The sequence below is a fragment of the Gymnoscopelus microlampas genome, assembly GCF_963454915.1.
Source record: "Gymnoscopelus microlampas genome assembly, chromosome: 23".
NCBI classification, from domain to species: Eukaryota; Metazoa; Chordata; class Actinopteri; order Myctophiformes; family Myctophidae; genus Gymnoscopelus; species Gymnoscopelus microlampas.
Window position 1 is genome coordinate 11,640,845 of NC_139960.1, and position 19,293 is coordinate 11,660,137.

Consider the following 19,293-nt stretch of genomic DNA (forward strand, 5'->3'; position numbering starts at 1 on the left):
ATACGCTTTTCCAACTGCCTTCTAAACCACTGGAGCCAACTCATACCATCACACTAATGATAATACAAATACATTAAAAAACATAGAACATAAACCCAGGAAGTATATAGGAGATAATTGGGAAAAAAAAACTCTTTGAAAACAGGAATAAAATAGGCTGATGGTAAAGATAGGCACTGCTGTAGTCATTATTATAAAACATTTTTAACCCATTCAATGCGGAACGCATATTGTGTCATTTTAGATTTTAACCATTATTTTATTATTATTATTATTGTTTCTTATTATAATTATTTCTTAATTGTATTATTACTATTATTATTATTATTATTATTATTATTATTATTATTACTATATTTATTATCATTATTTCATTATTTTTGATTTGAACCATTATTTTATACTATAATTCAAAAATAGCAGATCTACAAGCTCATAGCGCGGCACTGAGTGCCACGCTATGAGCTTGTATATCTGCTATTTTTGAAAAATCTTTGAATACATATAATTTTTTTTAAACCACATTTGTAACTCAAATCTTTGCTTCTGGAGGTGTCCCTGGAACAAAATATTTCACAAATATTCGCTTTAAAACAATATATATTCAAAGATGTGCACAAGAGTGCCACGCTGTATGAGCTTGTACTGTAGATCTACTATTTTTTGAATAGCCAAAGAAATCTAAAAATGACACAGATGCGTTCCCGGATTGAATGGGTTAAGATGGAACTGGGAACGTTAGAATGATGTGATCAGCTTAAAGACGGGGTGCTGTGATTTTCAGTGATTTTTTCCCCCCTAAAACATAATCATCAGGTATTATGGTTATACTAAGAGGAAGATTTTTTTCAAAAAAGTGTACAGAAATTGTTAAAATGTTTATGTTATGTTTTATGTGGACACGCCTCCATTAAGTATACCTGGTTCTCACCTTAGCACCTCCTCCACCACCTAAGCACCACCCACCTGTCCTAGTCCCTCCTCCTCATGCCCACACCTGTTGTGTTATGATAATGAGGGGGAGGGTACATTTTTACTATGTCACAAAAGGGCTGTTTTTCTATTGGCACGTTTGACCCTCAAGGTTTCAGCCTCCAGGTAGAAACTCAAAATAGTCAGAGAAGACATAAAACACCATAAAAACACCACCAGGGGGCTTAATGAAGTTCTATCAACCTCATAGACACATGAAAAACAGAAAAAGTGCAAAACCATGGCACCACCTCTTCAACGAAACGCAGACAGAACCTGTTCTGTTGTATTTCAAAGAAGCAAATGGATGCATGTGGAGTCTCCTGGTCACGGGGACCCCTTGGGCAATTATTCTCAACCGTTTTTCAATTTCAGTTTGATATGCATTCCCCTTTTCTCCTTTGTACGTGTTTTATATTTGTTGTTGATGATGATGATGTATTTTTGTGCCATTTTTATGCCATGTCGATGAATTGAATACACAGGACCACAATGGAAACAGGTCCCCAGGACTTTCCTTTTAGCCGAAATGTCTGACTGTACATCGTGTGGTTTTACATTTCAGAATAATAAAGTATTCAATCAATACAAATAAAAAAGCCTAAACGCTGCAGTCCCAGTGACAACGTGCTGCTGTGCAGTGGTGTAAAGTAACTAAGTAACTACTCAAGTGCTGTACTTAGGTACAATTTTGAGGTATTTTTACTTTACTGGAGTATTTCTAATTTTCAGGGATTTTACTTCTACTCCACTACATCTCAGAGGCAAATATTGTACTTTTAATCCACTACAATTATTTGAAAATAGCCGATCTACAAGCTCACAACGTGTCGCGATGCGACGCGCTGTGATTTGCTAGATTTGCTATTTTAGTACTTTTACTTTTGGTACTTTAAGTGTATTTTGATGCCAATACTTTTGTACTTGTACTCAAGTAGCCTATAACATTTTGAACACAGGCCTTTTACTTGTAACAGAGTATTTTTTATATTGTGGTGTTGCTACTTTTACCGAAGTAAAAATACCCGAGTACTTCTTCCACCACAGCTTTTGCTGTGCATGGCCGTTCCTTCCGAGCTGCTCTTCTTGGTACGGGCGTCATAAAAATGCAGAATGCAAAACGACATCCTACATCACTACCAGTGAACTTTATGAGGCGTGAGGTGAGTCCCTTGTTATATCCAGCAGGCTGTGTGTAATTGGCCCCGCACGGCTGCCTCTCGCCTCTCGTTAGTGGGAGCATTAAGACAAACTGCAGCCCAGGAATCGTCTCAGGCGGGCAGAAACATTGTATCTCCATATTTCAACTTTTTACGTGTGTCACCCCCCCCCCCCCCCCCCCCCCCCCGTGTGTGTCGTGCATAAGTAGCGGAAATAGCCGATCTACAAGCTCACAACGCGCCTGCATATGACGTGTTGTGAGCTGGTGGATTGGCTATTTTTGTTCTTTTTTGAAAGTGAAAAAGGTTAAGTCGAATGTCTGTGGGTTTATATACTGTATATTTAACCAATGAAATGAAAGAGCTTAAAGGACGACTTCACCCATTTTCAACCTATCTTCATATAATAGGTCCTCACTAATGCTCATGATAAAATTATACCATTTTTTTCTACTTGGTCTGTGTCTCATAGGAGGGCTGTGGACAGTCCAGAAACCCGTCTACCAGTGACATCATCGTTAGGCAGGATTTTTTGTCTCCAAAAAGATTAAACATTTTTGATTCAGATTTGCATTAAGGCGAGAACAATGGGATCTATTATTGCATTGCACATTTCCAGGAATACAAAGCCTGCAGTTTCTATTAGCTTGGATTCCCCATCGATGATGTCACTGGTAGACAGGTAGTTTCCGAACTGTCCACAGCCCTCCTCTGAGACACAGACTGATTAGAAAATAATTGTATCATTACTAAAAGTTCGGGCCGCTACGCGGCCCGAACGTCTAGCGTGACGCGTCGTTCACTTTGCAGTGCCACCTTACAGGCACCTAAAGAGGTGACGTGCATCACCTCTGCAAGGACCCAAACCCACTTTGTGATTACTCACACCCACATACTGACAACCGACATGGCGCAGGATTCAAATTGTATATTATATATAGAATACGTCACACTGGCGTTGTGTCCATATTCGGGACGACCGTCTCATCGTGATGTCAGATTACGTCACACTGGCGTGATGTCAGATTACGTCACACTGGCTACATACGTACATACTGACAACCGACATGGCGCAGGATTCAAATTGTATATTTACGTCACACTGGCGTGATGTCAGATTACGTCACGCTGGCGTGATGTCAGATTACGTCACACTGGCGTGATGTCAGATTACGTCACACCGTCACACTGGCGTCGCATACGGACAACCGACATGGCGCAGGATTCAAATTGTATATATATAGATATCATGAGCCTTAGTGAGGACCTGTTATATGAAGATAGGTTGAAAATGGGTGAAGTCGTCCTTCCCTGCCAGAGTTTATTCATAAGGTACTCACCCACTGCCAGCGTTTTTGAGTTTTATAGCCTTTTGAACCGTTCACAAAAAAAATATATCCATTAAAATCCGCGATCGGATGGTGTTTATAAAGAGCAACGACGGACGTATGAGCCCTCATAATGTTTACACTTTTTTTACTTTTTCTTCTTCTGTGATATCAGCCGCTGAAAGAGGCTGCAAACGTCATATCCGTTTGGCTGTGACGTGGCTGTGACGTTTCCCCACCGGCCATCATAGATTAGCTTAGCCTCCGATCGGCTATCAGATCGTTTTTAAACACAAAGAGGATAACCGTTCGTCGATCAAAGAAAAGAAAATACAACCGGAGCTTACCATTCGTTTTTTAAACCGTGTGAAAACCATGATCTTTAGCCAAAACCAGGGAAAAACAGTTTTTTCAAGATAAAAAACGAACCGGAAACGGTTGTCGGAAATTTTCTCATAGGATGGGTCGGAAGCGTCATGGGGGGAAAAAAAATCAAGGATGGTACCAAAAATGTTTTTTTTCGTTATTAAACCACATAAAAAGACGATCCCGAGATATCTCGGGATACGCAGGTAACGGGTGGATTTAATGTCCCGAGATATCTCGGGATTAGCAGTATATGTGTTAAGACTAAATAATAACTACATTGTATCCACAGGAACCCAGGTTTCCACCCGACAGTGAGGATAATCATCCCTACCTTACATTCATTTGCAGTGGATAATATTACAAATGAATATCCTGGAGGGCTGTTTGGTTGTGACTGATGATCGGGGGTCTCGTGTTGTTATGAACCCATAGCAATAATGAAGACATTATAAGCGGTGCAATGTGTGTGCTTTCAGATAGGCATCTGGTTACATATAATTAGGTGGCACTGACATTTAAATTGTGTGTGTGTGTGTGTGTGTGTGTGTGTGTGTGTGTGTGTGTGTGTGTGTGTGTGTGTGTGTGTGTGTGTGTGTGTGTGTGTGTGTGTGTGTGTGTGTGTGTGTGTGTGTGTGTGTGTGTGCCTGCCTGCGTGCAAGACAAGACATATTAGCCGTGGGTAATACTGCTCAATATTCTGGGCACACACACACGCACAGACGCGCACACGCACACACACACACACACACACACACACACACACACACACACACACACACACACACACACACACACACACACACACACACAGTAGTGCAATAGTGAGTGGGGCCATCAAGTGGACACCTGTCATGGTTAATGTTTCATTGAATTATTGTAGAGACCACATCACCTCCAGCATCGTCAATAATTCATTTTATACCATAGAATCTATAGAAGTACAGTAGAGTTTTTATTTTTTTAGAGGTTGTATTTGTCACTAACTACACAGGTACGAGCAGTGAAATGTACTGTAGGTGTAGCATGTTCCACGCGACAAAAAAAATACTTCTCTCGCAAAATCTGGTAACACTGGCCACAAGCCGAGTGGTGAGGATAATCTTGAGCCATTTTCACACTTCCTTCAAAGTTAAAGCTTTTACGTCCTGCTCGGGATTCGAACCGGGTCTCCCGGTCGAGAGACCAAATTTTGACCGCTCTTCAAGACAGTATCCTTCAGCTTCAGGCAGTACTACTTGTCAACCAGTAGGTGTCCTACCCGACACCAGGGTCTACATTTCTCAATGGAAGAGTAGGGAGACGGCACCTCCAATGTGGACAGTGTGTGTGGACACGGCCCGTAACAGAGTGTGCAGCGTCTGGCCACTGGCCGTGTGCTGTTTGACCATTCATCCCATAGCTTGGGGGGCTATAACCATAGCTCCCATAGCCCGAATTCCGAATCTCCTGTGTTTACATAAAAACGCTTATATTTTGGGAAAGTGAAAAACGGGCGTCGTCATTTGGTGCATATGCTAGTGGCCAAGGCTGGGTGTGCAAATTCAGATCAATTGCTCCAGCCAGAACCGGGCAGAACAGACAGGTTCTGTCCACAGAGGTTTCCGTAATTATATGTAGGATAAGTTCTGGATTGCAACTTTAAATGAACACTCTGGATTTCACTGTGCAGCCAGCTATGATTTCCCCCAAAGGTTGACGTCCTATAAATGTACTCAGAGTCGTCCTCCACACAGACAGAGTGGAAAGGTGAAGAACAATTACTCCAGGAAATATGGTATAGGAACTGGCCAGAGGGCATTAACATGCATGAGTTGTTCCGTGAATAGGCACTATTATCTGGGTGAGGAATTTCCGGATGCTGCATGGCTTGTTATAAAGGAGGAGAGATTGAAATATGGGGATAAAAATTACCAACTCAAGGGGGAAACAATCCAATTTCGTCGTCATTATTGCAGATTTCTGAGCATGATTGCATTCATTGCAAAAATAAACAAAGCAGGCAAATGGGGTGGGGGGGGGGGGGGGCATATACCGTGTACACAATGAAATTCCTCAGTGTTCAAATATCAAAAACAGTATTTTAACATTACTTTTTAAAATGATTTAGCAATTTGGATTTATAAAAGTACATTTTTCTCAGCATTCTGTTGTTTTTCTGCTGTTTTTCAAAAAACAAGCCACATTCAAACGGCCACAGCTCTGGAATGGAGGATCGCGACCGGCCAATTTAGCCGATCTCCGTGAGGACGGAAGTCGCGGAGAATATTATATATGACTTTTCAAAAGCTACAGTAAAATCGCGTGTTTTCACTGGCAAGGGGACCAGAGACGGACAAATTAATGAATCCCAGGCAGTGAAAGAGTTAACTTAACTCCAGCTATGCCCCTAAAACATTAACTTGCAGCTACAGACAATATGCCTCCTCGACGCCTTCATGAATGTGAATATATCCCTCCCTGCAAACCGCACATAATTGGACCCCTCGTGAGGATCCTCAATAGACTGACTCGTACAAAGGGGAGAATAAATCCCTTCGGGTGTTTCAAGGCATGAAAGCAAAAGGCCCTTATCGACAAAGTCAAAGGAAAATGAAAGACGGCAAATTAACATTTTCTTCCGTCGCGCAAAGACAGAGAGAAGGCCGGCTTCTTTTCATCTGAAACCCGTACAGCTTTGTGTGATATGAACATGATCGATACGGACCAAAGAAAAAGCAATTCCACGCATTCCGAACCGAATCTTATCGCCACTGTGTGAGGACATCTAATAACGTCTCCCTTTTAACTAGGGATGTCCGATATTATCGGCCTCCCGATGTTATCGGCCGATATTAGCATAAAAATTGATATCGGGAAAATATCGGTATCGGTTTTTGAAAAAAAGAAAAAAAAAATATATATATATATATTTTTTTGCTTTATAAATAAGTTACAGGAGTTCTTACTGTATATGGTGTGTGTGATATGAAATTTGAGCTTACCCTAATCACAATAATCCCCGCATATATCGGTATCGGTTGATATCGGTATCGGTAATTAAGAGTTGGACAATATCGGTATATCGGTTATCAGTAAAAAAGCCAATATCGGACAACCCTACTTTTAACCCATTAAAACCAGGAACGCATCATGTGTAACCACTTAAACCATTATTTTATACTTTGACTATTCAAAAATAGCAGATATACAAGCTCATAGATCTAGAAGCTCATAGCGCGGCACTCTGTGCCACGCTATGAGCTTGTAGATCTGCTATTTTTGAAAAATCTTGAAAATGTGTGAAAAACTTTGAATATATATTTTTTAAAGCGAACATTTTTAACTCAAATCTTTGCTTCTGGGGGGTCCCTGGGACAACATATTTTGAGATGGCAAATACATATCATTTTGGGGGTCCTTGACATGAACAACATTTGAGAACCACTGATATTATAGCAACATACGTTTTTTTCTAAAAGAACTGTTAGGATTTAGAAGACATTTGTAGAATCCCCCAGAAGCAAAGATTTGACTTACAAATGTTTGCTTTAAAAAAAAAAGATATATATTTTCAAACTAAAGATTTTTTTTCAAGATTTTTTCAAAAATGAAATAGCAGATCTACAAGCTCATAGTGTGTCACTCGGAGCCACGCTATGCCTCTGCTATTTTTGAATAGCCAAAGAAAATCTAAAAAATGACACAGATGCAGATGCGTGTCCCGGTCTTAACGGGTTAACCTGCCAACGCGGCCATCTGGCGAGACTAATGGATGTGGAGCTACCTTACCTTAGTGTCATTTAATGGATGTGGAGCTACCTTACCTTAGTGTCATTTAATGGATGTGGAGCTACCTTACCTTAGTGTCATATGGAACAGAGTGAGTGTCTGAGACAAAGTGACTGAGGGTGTTGGAGGAGACCCAGCATACAAAGCAAAGAGACATGGGTTTTATTCATTATGAACCAGACGTCCCTGTTGTGTCCCTGTTGCGCGTGTGTGTGTGTGTGTGTGTGTGTGTGTGTGTGTGTGTGTGTGTGTGTGTGTGTGTGTGTGTGTGTGTGTGTGTGTGTGTGTGTGTGTGTGTGTGTGTGTGTATGTGCGTGTGCGTGTGTGTGTGGGTGTGTGTGTGTGTCAGTGGTGGAAGAAGTACTCTGATACTTTAATTAAATAAAAGTAGCAACACTACAATGTAGAAATACTCTGTTACAAGTAAAAGGCCTGTGCTCAAAATGTTACTTGAGTAAAAGTACAAAAGTATTGGCGTCAAAATATACTTAAAGTACCAAAAGTAAAAGTACTAAAATGTTTGAAAATAGCAGATCTACAAGCTCACAACGCTTCGCGATACAAGCTTGTAGATCGGCTATTTTCAAATAGCCTAGGTATAAAACAGGGCTAAAGTGGTTAATGTATGTTTTATGATATAATAATTTATATTTGCAAAGTAACTAGTAACTAAAGTTTTCAAATAATTGCAGTGGAAATTGGAAATACTCCAGTGTGCGTGTGCGTGCGTGTGCGTGTGCGTGTGCGTGTGTGTGTGTGTGTGTGTGTGTGTGTGTGTGTGTTGAGGGGCGATGGGGGGATTAGAGAGACGGACCACTTCAGTGTCTGAGCGATTGGAAGAAAAGGTGGGGGGAGAGTTGACTCAATTTGTTTACAAACAAGACCTTCATCCACTTTAATTTCCCCATAGAGATGAAAACACACACACACACACACACACACACACACACACACACACACACACACACACACACACACACACACACACACACACACACACACACACACACACACACACACACACACACACACACACACACACACGTGTTATTATTGTATGTTCGTGGGTGTTTCTACGTGTGACTGTGTAAAAGACAGAGAAAGCAAGCATGAGAGAGGGAGTTAAACGGAGCGAGACGGGCAGATCGAGAGAAAGAGAGACACAGAGACAGAGAGAGAGAGAGAGAGAGAGAGATAGCGCGGAGAAGTAAGAAAGAGAATGAGACGGAGGGGTAGATACAGAGAGAGTAAAACAGTTAAAGTTGCTGAGCTATGCTGCTGGCTCCGCAGATATCTTGTGAGAATGTGGAAGGGGATATAGTGACAAGGAGTACTCCTCTCCTCTCCTCTCCACCTCTCCTCTCCTCTCCACCTCTCCTCTCCTCTCCTCTCTGCATCAACACCTGCAGAGTCTAAAACCAGACCAAACCACTTCAAACTACAGTAAGGTGGGGAAAGTACGAGAAGCACTCTCCGCTCCTTGAAGAGGCACCGTCGTGATGCCGTTGAGCAAGGCACTTAACCCGCCAGAGGAGGTGCTCTCAACTGGCCAACAGTAAAACAGCTGTTGTACTGGGCAGCTTCCACATGTAAGTGTGAGTAACAACGAGCGTGTGTGTGTGTGTGTGTGTGTGTGTGTGTGTGTGTGTGTGTGTGTGTGTGTGTGTGTGTGTGTGTGTGTGTGGGTGGGTGGGTGGGTGGGTGGGTGGGTGGGTGGGTGGGTGTGTGTGTGTGTGTGTGTGTGTGTGCGTGCGTGCGTGCGTGTGCGGGTGTGTGTGTGCGTGTGTGTGTTTCAAGGAATTGCTTTATAGAAGCATCAGTGCTCATTTGAGGCTAGAAAAACGGCCTCCTCATCTTACAGAGCTGATGGTGGGAAGTTGCACCAGAGTGCCAACAGCGCACACATTTCTAGATTTGCATATTTTGCCATTGTGTAGTATGCATGAGGAGAGTATATGGAGAGACGGGAAACCCTTGGCAGAGAGAGGAGAGGCAACATGGGAGTCAGACTCAAACTCAGGTCCTCGCACCAATATGGAGCATTTAGTGGCCTGTGCTCACCGCCGGTTATAAAAGTCTCATCAATCTTTTGAAAATAGCCGATCTACAAGCTCACAATGCGTCGCATCGCGACGCATTGTGAGCTTGTAGATCGGCTATTTTCAAATGGCTGAAATGTATATAGGGCTGAAGTGGTTAATGTAAGTTTTGTAATAATAATCAAAATCTACAAAGTAACTACAGTAGTAACTAAAGTTTTCAAATAATTGTAGTGGAGTAAAAGTACTGAAAATTATAAATACTCCAGTAAAGTAAAACAACTTCAAAATTGTACTTAAGTACATACTTCAGTAAATGTACTTAGTTACTTTACACCACTGAATTCAGAGGCACCGCAGAGGATTCAAACCCCAAGGTTTTACAGTTGCATTGATGGATGCTACGTTTTTATAATCAACACTTTCATGATTCCTGTTATTTGTCGCTTTTACCCAGCAAAGCACTTAATAAAACCTGCTTTTGGAAATGTGCAACTGTATTAAAAAAAAACAGTTTTATTGCTCATTTGATGACTATTTATTATCGTATAAGCTATAACTTTAGCCAGTGAGAAAAAGTTGCGATTGCTGACGTGCAGTTTTTCTACACTTGGTTGTAATCGGGGGAGTTCTCTCCATGCAGAGCTCCTGGCTGTGACAGCTATAGGGGGGAGCAGAAACCTGCCTCTGGAAAACCACCCTATAATCACATATACAGGGGCTGTTTAGTCCATTAATACCGGGAAAGCATCTGTGTCATTTCTTAGATTTCGTTGGCTATATTCAAAAATAGCAGATATACAAGCTCGTAGCGCGGAGTGCCGCGCTACGAGCTTGTATATCTGCTATTTATTTTTTTTATCGTGATCGAAAATGTGTGCAAATCTTTGAATATATGTTTTTTTTTTAAGCAAACGTCTTTAAACTCAAATCTTTGCTTCTGGAGGTCCCTGGAACAAGATATTTTGAGATGGGGGTCCCGCTCCGCGGCCAAATACATATCATTTTGGGTGGTCCTTGACGTGAAAAAGGTTTTAAGCACCACTGATATTAAAGCAACATACGTTTTTTTTTGTTGGGATTTAGAAGACATTTGTAGAATCCCCCAGAAGCAAAGATTTGAGTTACAAATGTTCACTTTAAAAAATGATATATATTCAAAGATTCGCGCACATTTTCACGATTTTTCCAAAAATAGCAGATCTACAAGCTGTAGATCTGCTATTTTTGAATAGCCCAAAGACATCGGAAAATGACACACAGATGCGTTCCTGGTCTTAAAGGGTTAAGGGGGTATTTTACATATCGATGCTGTCGGACGGAAACCTTGTAGGATGAAAAACATTTAAAAAAAATTAAACATGGAGTTATGAGGTTTCTGCCCCTCGACAGCAACCATATAAAACCCTTTGTAATTGATTCCTTAAAAAGGGGATTTTCACGACCAACCTGTGTTGAGGATAGTGTATTAAGTGGATGAAAATGCATTATAAAGTCAGCGTTCTGCATGCATAAAAATAAAGCAGCTTAGTCATTTGAAACATGCGACATCCCCCGGGGAAGCTTTGCAGTCTATTTCTCTCATTTACATCATGGCACTGAGCTGCATTTTTAACGCCACTTGGAGTAAGTCTGGCCAATTCTCACCATGAATCAAGTTGTGCGTGTTTTTTATGTGTACAATAAATTGTACTGTAGGCAGAGAGCCTGCATGTATCAGGAACTTGAATTTAAAGAGGTGGTGCCATGGTTTTGCACTTTTTCTGTTTTTTTTTATGTGTCTATGAGGTTGATAGAACTTCATCAAGCCCCCTGGTGGTGTTTTTATGGTGTTTTATGTATTCTCTGACTATTTTGAGTTTCTTCCTGGAGGCTGAAACCTTGAGGGTCAAACGTGCCAATAGAAAAACAGCACTTTAATGACACAGTAAAATTATACCCTACCCCTCATTATCATAACACACCATAACAGGTGTGGGCATGAGGAGGAGGGACTAGTACAGGTGGGTGGTGCTAAGGTGGTGGAGGAGGTGCTAAGGTGAGAACCAGGTATACTTAATGAACTGGAGGCGTGTCCACATAAAAACATAATTTTAACACTTTCTGTACACTTTTTTGAAAAAATCTTCCTATAACCATAATACCTGATGATTATTTTTTAGGGGGGAGGGGGTCACAGAAAATCACGGCACCCCGTCTTTAAGATTTTCAAAGACATTTTCATTGGCACCTTGCAGAATCCCCCCAGAAGCAAAGATTTGAGTTACAAAAATGAGTTTAAAAAAGAAAATATATATATAAGATTTGCGCAAATTGCCTTCTTTAAGACCAAATTTACCAACGAAAATAAATAATGAAAAGTTTTAAAAATACGCTCTACTCCATTTAACATGCAATACTGTGAAGAATGAAGCTCACAGAAGTTGTTATGGCATTCAAGAAACCAGTGGATGCTATATTATTAGATATTTACTTTTCTTTAAATGTATCACTTGGCAAAATTCTGTTATAGTCATATAGTCATATTGGGATTACATCGCCTATAAAAAATATATATTTGAGACCTTTCAAAAATGAATTCAATGCAATTTAATCCCTTCACTGCCTTTTTTAAATCAATATGAATGTAAGGCTTTTTAAAAGACGGACGGTTGACGGTAAGAACACATTAAGAGCGCATTTGAAACGGTTCTGATAAATGATGAATGTCTCTCTCAATACCTGTGATGTGCTTTGAGCTCTCTGCCGGTCTGTATCGGCAGTTTACAGACACTGCCCCGCTATTTATTTGTCTTCCAATAGAGTAATGGGTAATTCAGTGGAAGGAGCGGGGAGTAGAAATGACTACATCTGCCCTGGGAAAGCCCCCCCCCCCCACCCACCCCCCCATTCTCACCAGTTCCACAACAAAGCTCTCTGTAAAGTCTCATCTCATCTGCAAAGAGCTCAACAGCACAGAGACTCACACGCTCCCCAGGGGTGGGGGGAAATTACCTGTCTGCTTCACCCAGCAGATGGCTGCTTAGCTGGCTCTGCTGAGCGCACCACGCAGGATTTATTTTGTACAGTGTGCGCTGTGTTTCTCTTGGGCAGGCTTAGACGTGTTCTATAAAATGAATTATTGGCCAGCAGAGGGGCAGCGCAAAGGGGAAGTGACACGGGAGGCTTACCTGACTCACACCTCCTCCCCGTGTAGCCCTGCTGGCAGATGCAGATGTCTGGAGACACACAGGAGCCCCCGTTCTGGCACACACCATCACACATAGCTGGGGACAGGGGGGGACACACACGTTCAGTTGTTATGGAGACTGCACAGATGTCATGTAATAAGAATGATGCTGCAGATGGAACACAACTTTAACTCTGTTTACTACAGTAACTCTCTCTCTCTCTCTCTCTCTCTCTCTCTCTCTCTCTCTCTCTCTCTGTCTCTCTCTCTCTCTCACCCTCTGTATCTAGCCCGCAACGAACAACGAGCGTTATCGTCCCAAAACGAGAACGCAAAGTGAAGCAGAAAAAAAAAGGAACATAAAGTGATTAGACCCACGACTCCAGTTCAAACTAGCGACCACGGGAGTTATCATCAAATCCATAGATTCATTGTGAATAATTATAAACCAACAACCTCCTGTTGCTCTTGTTGGGGGGAGTTTGACCAAAACCGAAGGTATTTAAGTAAATGAAAGAGGAAGAGGCGGATTATTTAATCTGCCGGTGTCCTTACAACCAAACATTTCTATTTGCACTTCTGACCATGTCTTAGCGGTATGCCGTAAGTCTTTTTAAGTCAAGGTGCCTAATGGCAGATACCGCATTGCGCCCTTAATTAACATATGGACACTCCCCCATGCGTAAAATATGCTGGCGAGTCTTATTCCTTAGTGTCTTAGTGCAGTGGTTCTCAAACTTTTTCATGTCAAGGACCCCCAGAATGATACGTATTTGGCCGCGGACCCCCATCTCAAAATATGTTGTTCCAGGGACCCCCAGAAGCAAAGATTTGAGTTACAAATGTTCGCTTTAAAAAAATATATATACAAAGATTTGCACCAATTTTCAAGATTTTTCAAAAATAGCCAAGGTATAAAATATGGATAAAGTGGTTAAGATGATTGTGACGCTATATTAAAAAAAAATGCTGGGGACCCCCTGGTACCCCCCCAAGGACCCCTGGGGGTCCCCGGACCCCACTTTGAGAACCAATGTCTTAGTGTCTTAGTGTTTGCATTCAGCGCAACTTGCGCATGTGCATAGGCCTAGCCTGGCCTTGTGCATAAGATGGTGGCGTTATTACCTAATTACCGCCTAAGACGTGGATTTAAGACGTGCATAATAGGGCCCATATAGGCTCTAATGCTCAGCGAGTCACAGGTTTGATTCCCGAGCCTAACGACCTTTGCTGTGTGTGACTCCCTGTCTCTCTCTCCCCCCATTTCCTGTCAATCTACACACTGTACTATCCAATAAAGGCAGAAAAGACCCAAAAAATATATTTAAAAAAACAATCGACAATAATCAACAGTTGCAGCCATAAAGCATGTTTTTGAATAAGAGTGAATGAATGAGTGTGAGTGTGCATACTCGTGCGTGTGTGTGTGTGTGTGTGTGTGTGTGTGTGTGCACGCGTGCGTGCCAGTGTTGATTTTGTCAGCAAATTTTGATTTAGTTTTAGTCATAGTCTTTTGAATAAAATTCCATTTAGTTTTAGTCATATTTTAGTCATCTGAAATGTTTTAGTTTTTGTCTAGTTTTAGTCGACTAAATATCATAAATTTATAGTCGACTAAATCTACAGTTGATTTAGTCGACTAAAATGTATTTTGGCGCTGCCTTGATGGCGTCGTAATGGCTGATTTTACACTTGGTTGCATCCTGAAAATAGCAGATCTACAAGCTCACAACGCGTCGCGCTGCGACGCGTTGTGAGCTTGTAGATCGGCTATTTTCAGCATGCAACACCCGAGTGCAACCAAATATAAAATTACGTCCCTCAGTAACATTTTAGTCTAGTTTTTATTTGTTGACGAAATTGTCAATATATTTAGTCTTAGTTTTAATCATCAAAGCTTAGTTTTATTTAGTTTTTATTTAGTTTTCGTCAGTGAAAAAAGGTAGTCGACGAGCATTTTTCGTCATAGTTTTAGTCGACGAAATCAACACTGGTGTGTGCATAAACAAACCTCTGCAGACAGTGCCGTTTCCTATGAAGCCTGGTTTGCAGGAACAGCTGTGTCCCTCCACCGTGTTGAAACAGATCGCGTTCTCGTCACAGCTGTGGCTGCCGCTCTCACACTCGTCATGCTCTGAGAGAGAGAGAGAGAGAGAGAGAGAGAGAGAGAGAGAGAGAGAGAGAGAGAGAGAGAGAGAGAGAGAGAGAGGATGTCAATTCCTAAACACACACATGACACACGCATGGCTGAGCAGCACAACAATTTACTGTCCAGGCCATGTATAATATACTGTACATATAATGTACAGGAAGATGAAGCAGGGACCCCCTGCCCGCCCCCCGCCCCCCACTACATATTGTATAAAATTGTGTTGCAAATTAAACTTTTTCATAGATTTAATTGATAGCTTCATCATAGACTTGTTTGACAGCACTGTCATCAGTGTTGTGTAAATGTATGTTTTTTTATTTCAGACATTTAGCCACTTAAACCCTATACTTAGTAAACTTGACCTATGGCTCTGTACTTGGTCTGCTCTTTTTTCCCTCTACACCAAACCTCTTTGCCGAAAATAGCCTATCTGCAAGTTCACAACGCCCCGCAGCGCGAGGCATTGTGAGCTTGAAGATCTGCTGTTTTCAGTTAATGTTCCACAGAAAATGGAGACAAGTGGTTCATGTAAAAAAAAGAAAGAAGATCCTACCAAGGTTTGGCGACCCCCTTGTAGTAACTCTGAGGACCCCCTAAGGGTCTCGGACCCCCTGTTGAAGATCCTAGCATTATCCTTTCTACTGAAGACGACCAGAGCCAGACCGATATCGGTCGGGGCCAATATATCGGTCTGGAAAAGGGAAGGGGCCTAGTATAGACCCCTGTGGGACACCGGTCAACAAACGTATATAGGGTTTAAAAATGTGCACAGAAATTACATGTTTATGTTCACTGAGAGAAATTCAATGAGCAGCATAATCTTAGTTCAATGGTCTGGATACATTTTAAATAGGATGCACTTACAACACTGTGGCATTACTTCATAGCATCTTAAAAGCAGATTAATCTGCGTGAAAACCAACAGTTTCACCAGTTCGTGGTGGCAGAAGTAGAAAATGAGCCACTTGACATTCAGCAAAACAACAAGGAGTAGCTTTATGATTTATTAGCATTTCTTCGAGTATTTCATAATTGCCAGCCTGTTAAAACATTTGACAGAGTAACTGATGCCAGGATCTAGGATTAAGAGAGAGAGTGTGTGTGTGTGTGTGTGTGTGTGTGTGTGTGTGTGTGTGTGTGTGTGTGTGTGTGTGTGTGTGTGTGTGTGTGTGTGTGTGTGTGTGTGTGTGTGCGCGTGTGTGTGAGATTGAGATGTGATGAGTGGCAAATTGACTACCAGCTGAAGAAAAGAAAAATGTCTGAAGGGTTAACCTTTCCAAGCTACAGACTGGTTGGGGTGGAGCATGCCACCAACTCATTTACAGTGAAGTGAAAGTGAAAGTTAACTCTTCTATAACCACGGCAGACTGTTTCATAAATAAGCTCTTTCAACAGGCTTTTACAGCAGTTACAGCAGAATCACTTATATACAGGTGAGTACATTACAAAAATAACATAATAACCGTGACTTATAGGTAGGGTAAGTGATATGTTTTGGTAATTTTTTTGTTTTTGTTAAAAAGGTTAAAGTACTGTCTATATTCTGATAATCATTACCACAGAGCGTTTGTTCGGTCACAGGGGTCTCTCCAGCTCTTTAGTAAACATAATATAGTACATTTTCAGGTAGGTGACAACATTTAAGCCAATCAGGAGTCAGCACTGAAAATGCATGTTCTGTTTAATAAAGAGCTGGAGAGACATGGGAGACTCCTTTTACTGAACAAACACTCTATAGCAATGAGTACTATCAGAACATAGAGCTATTTAACACTTATTTTAACCAAAGTAAATCACTTATCCTACCTTTAAATGAAGGGAATAGACTTGTTTAATCTAGCCTTTGAATTTGACATACTTTTACTGATGTACATGCAGTTATTCAGAAGTAGTAGATCATATTCTATTATCCTGCTTTTATGAGTTTGATGTTGAAAAAAGCAGCAATTAACGCATTCAATCCGGTAACGCATCTGTGTCATTTTAGACTTCTTTGGCTATTCAAAAATAGCAGATCTACAAGCTCAGAGTGCTTATGAGCTTGTAGATCTGCTATTTTAAAAAAAAGTCTTAAATTTGTCCAAATCTTTGAATATATATAGTGGCTGTGGCCAAAAAAAATGGCATCTGCCAACAGTCTCCTGTCTGAAGAGCAGTTCCTGTGCTCCATCTGTCTGGACGTGTTCACTGATCCAGTCGGCACTCCATGTGGACACAACTACTGCAAAGCCTGCATCACACATTACTGGGATCGCAGTGACCGGTGCGAGTGTCCCATTTGTAAAGAGGTTTTTGACAAAAAACCTGACCTAAGGGTCAACACTTTCATATCTGAAATAGTTGCTCAATTTAGAAAGTCAGCTCAGGTGAAAGTTAAAACAAACACCAAGCAAGAACCTGCTGAACCAAATTAAGTGCCCTGTGACGTCTGTACTGAGACCAAGCTCAAGGCCCTGAAGTCCTGCCTGGTGTGTCTGACCTCCTACTGTGAGACTCACCTGGAGCCTCATCTGAGAGTCACAGGGCTAAAACGACACAAACTAATCGACCCCGTAAAGAACCTGGAAGACATTATGTGTAAGAAACAAGACAGACCTCTGGAGCTGTTCTGTAAAACCGACCACGTGTGTGTTTGTCAGTTCTGCACCGAGTCAGACCACAGGTTACATCAAATTGTATCCCTGAAAGACGAATATGAAGGAAAGAAGGCTGAGCTGGGAAAGACGGAGGCTGAAGTTTAGCAGATGATCCAGGAGAGACAAATGAAGATTCAGGAGGTCAAACACTCAGTAGGGCTCGGCAAGAAAGATGCAGACAGAGAGATAGCAGACAGTGTGCAGGTCTTCACTTCTCTGATTAGCTGTATTGAGAAAAGCCAGGCTGAGCTGATTGATGTGATTGAAGAGAATCAGAAAACAACAGAGAAACAGGCTGAAGGCTTCATTAAAGAGCTGGAACAGGAAATCACTCAGTTAAAGAAGAGAAGCTCTGAACTGAAGCAGCTTTCACAAACCGAAGACCACCTCCACTTCCTCCAGAAAGTCCCATCCATCAACACCCCTCCACCCACCAAGGACTGGACAAAGGTCAATGTCCCTCAGTCTTCATATGTGGGGATTGTAAGAACAGCTGTGGCTCAGCTGGAGAAGACACTCAGTAAAGAGATGGAGAAGCAGCTGGAGGATGCTAAGCTGAGGAGAATCCAGCAATATGCAGTGGATGTTACTCTGGACCCTGATACAGCACACTGTGAACTCATCCTGTCTGAGGATGGAAAACAAGTGAGTCGTGGAAATGTAAGGAAGAATCTCCCAGACAACACAGAGAGATTCTCTCTCTATGCCAATGTCTTAGGAAAACAAAGCTTCTCCTCAGGAAGATTTTACTATGAGGTTCAGGTTAAAGAGAAGACTGAATGGGGTGTAGGAGTGGTCAGAGAGTCTATCGACAGGAAAGGTGAAAGCACATTGACCCCTGGTGAGGGTTGCTGGACTGTATGGTTGACTACAAATGAGTACCAGGCTCATGCTAGCCCTTCTGTCATCCTCCCTGTAAGAGAGAAGGTCCAGAAAGTTGGAGTGTTTGTGGATTACGAGGAGGGTCTGGTCTCCTTTTATGATGCAGAGACCCGAGTTCATCTCTACTCTTTCACTGGATGCACCTTCACTGAGAAGCTCTATCCATTCTTCTTTCCTGGTCGTAATACTGATGGTAAAAATGCCGCTCCTCTGATCATCTCTCCTGTCAATCACACAGATTAGACTAATCCTCAGCTTTACAAGGAAAGGGGCGTTTTCATTTAAGACAGTAAGGGTGAATTTAAGGGTTTCTTCATCAACTCTCAAAGCCATTCAACTGTTAAATGTTAAGTAAAGATGATTTGTATTGAAATACAATAAATGTGTTCATGCAGCATGTTAGTAATACAGCAAACAAAGTTCCCCATGGAACCCTATAGTACGACGGGTACAAATTATTTAAAAAAAGGGGGGGGGGGGGGTGAAAACTTCTGAAATCACTTCAAGTCTTCTTTCTTGGTAAAATATGTTGTTGTACTGCTCATTTTAAGGTATTCAAATTGACTGTTAAACTCAACCATTTGTTTCAATAATATGTCTGGAAAATAGATTAATTGAAAATATTTCATTGACAATGATGTACTGTAATGCAGTCACAGAGTAGTTAATTCAACAACTGCAATGATACTGATGGTAATGATTATTTGATCTGCATGTAATCCTTTATAGAAGATCGAAAACTGTTATTGTTCAAAATAAAATCAGTAATCTGTATTTATGTGAACATGCCTGTGCAGTCTGACTTTATACTCAGGCAT

At 41.5% G+C, this 19,293-nt stretch overlaps 1 protein-coding gene and 1 pseudogene across 2 annotated transcripts in view; one reads left to right on the top strand and one right to left on the bottom strand.

The window, feature by feature from the left end:
- The window catches only part of LOC311040125 (protein kinase C-binding protein NELL2-like), a 104,058-nt gene that overhangs the window by 16,415 nt on the left and 68,350 nt on the right, over positions 1 to 19,293 (bottom strand). Inside the window, exons 14-15 of the mRNA XM_084050207.1 lie at positions 14,817 to 14,939; positions 12,807 to 12,902 (exon numbers count right to left, since the gene is read on the bottom strand). Of these exons, the coding sequence (XP_083906333.1) occupies positions 12,807 to 12,902; positions 14,817 to 14,939 (219 nt within the window). The remainder of the gene's footprint in view (positions 1 to 12,806; positions 12,903 to 14,816; positions 14,940 to 19,293) is intronic.
- On the top strand, positions 17,078 to 18,886 carry LOC311040126 (E3 ubiquitin-protein ligase TRIM39-like; annotated as a pseudogene). Its single transcript has one exon. The product of its transcript is annotated as an E3 ubiquitin-protein ligase TRIM39-like (transcript).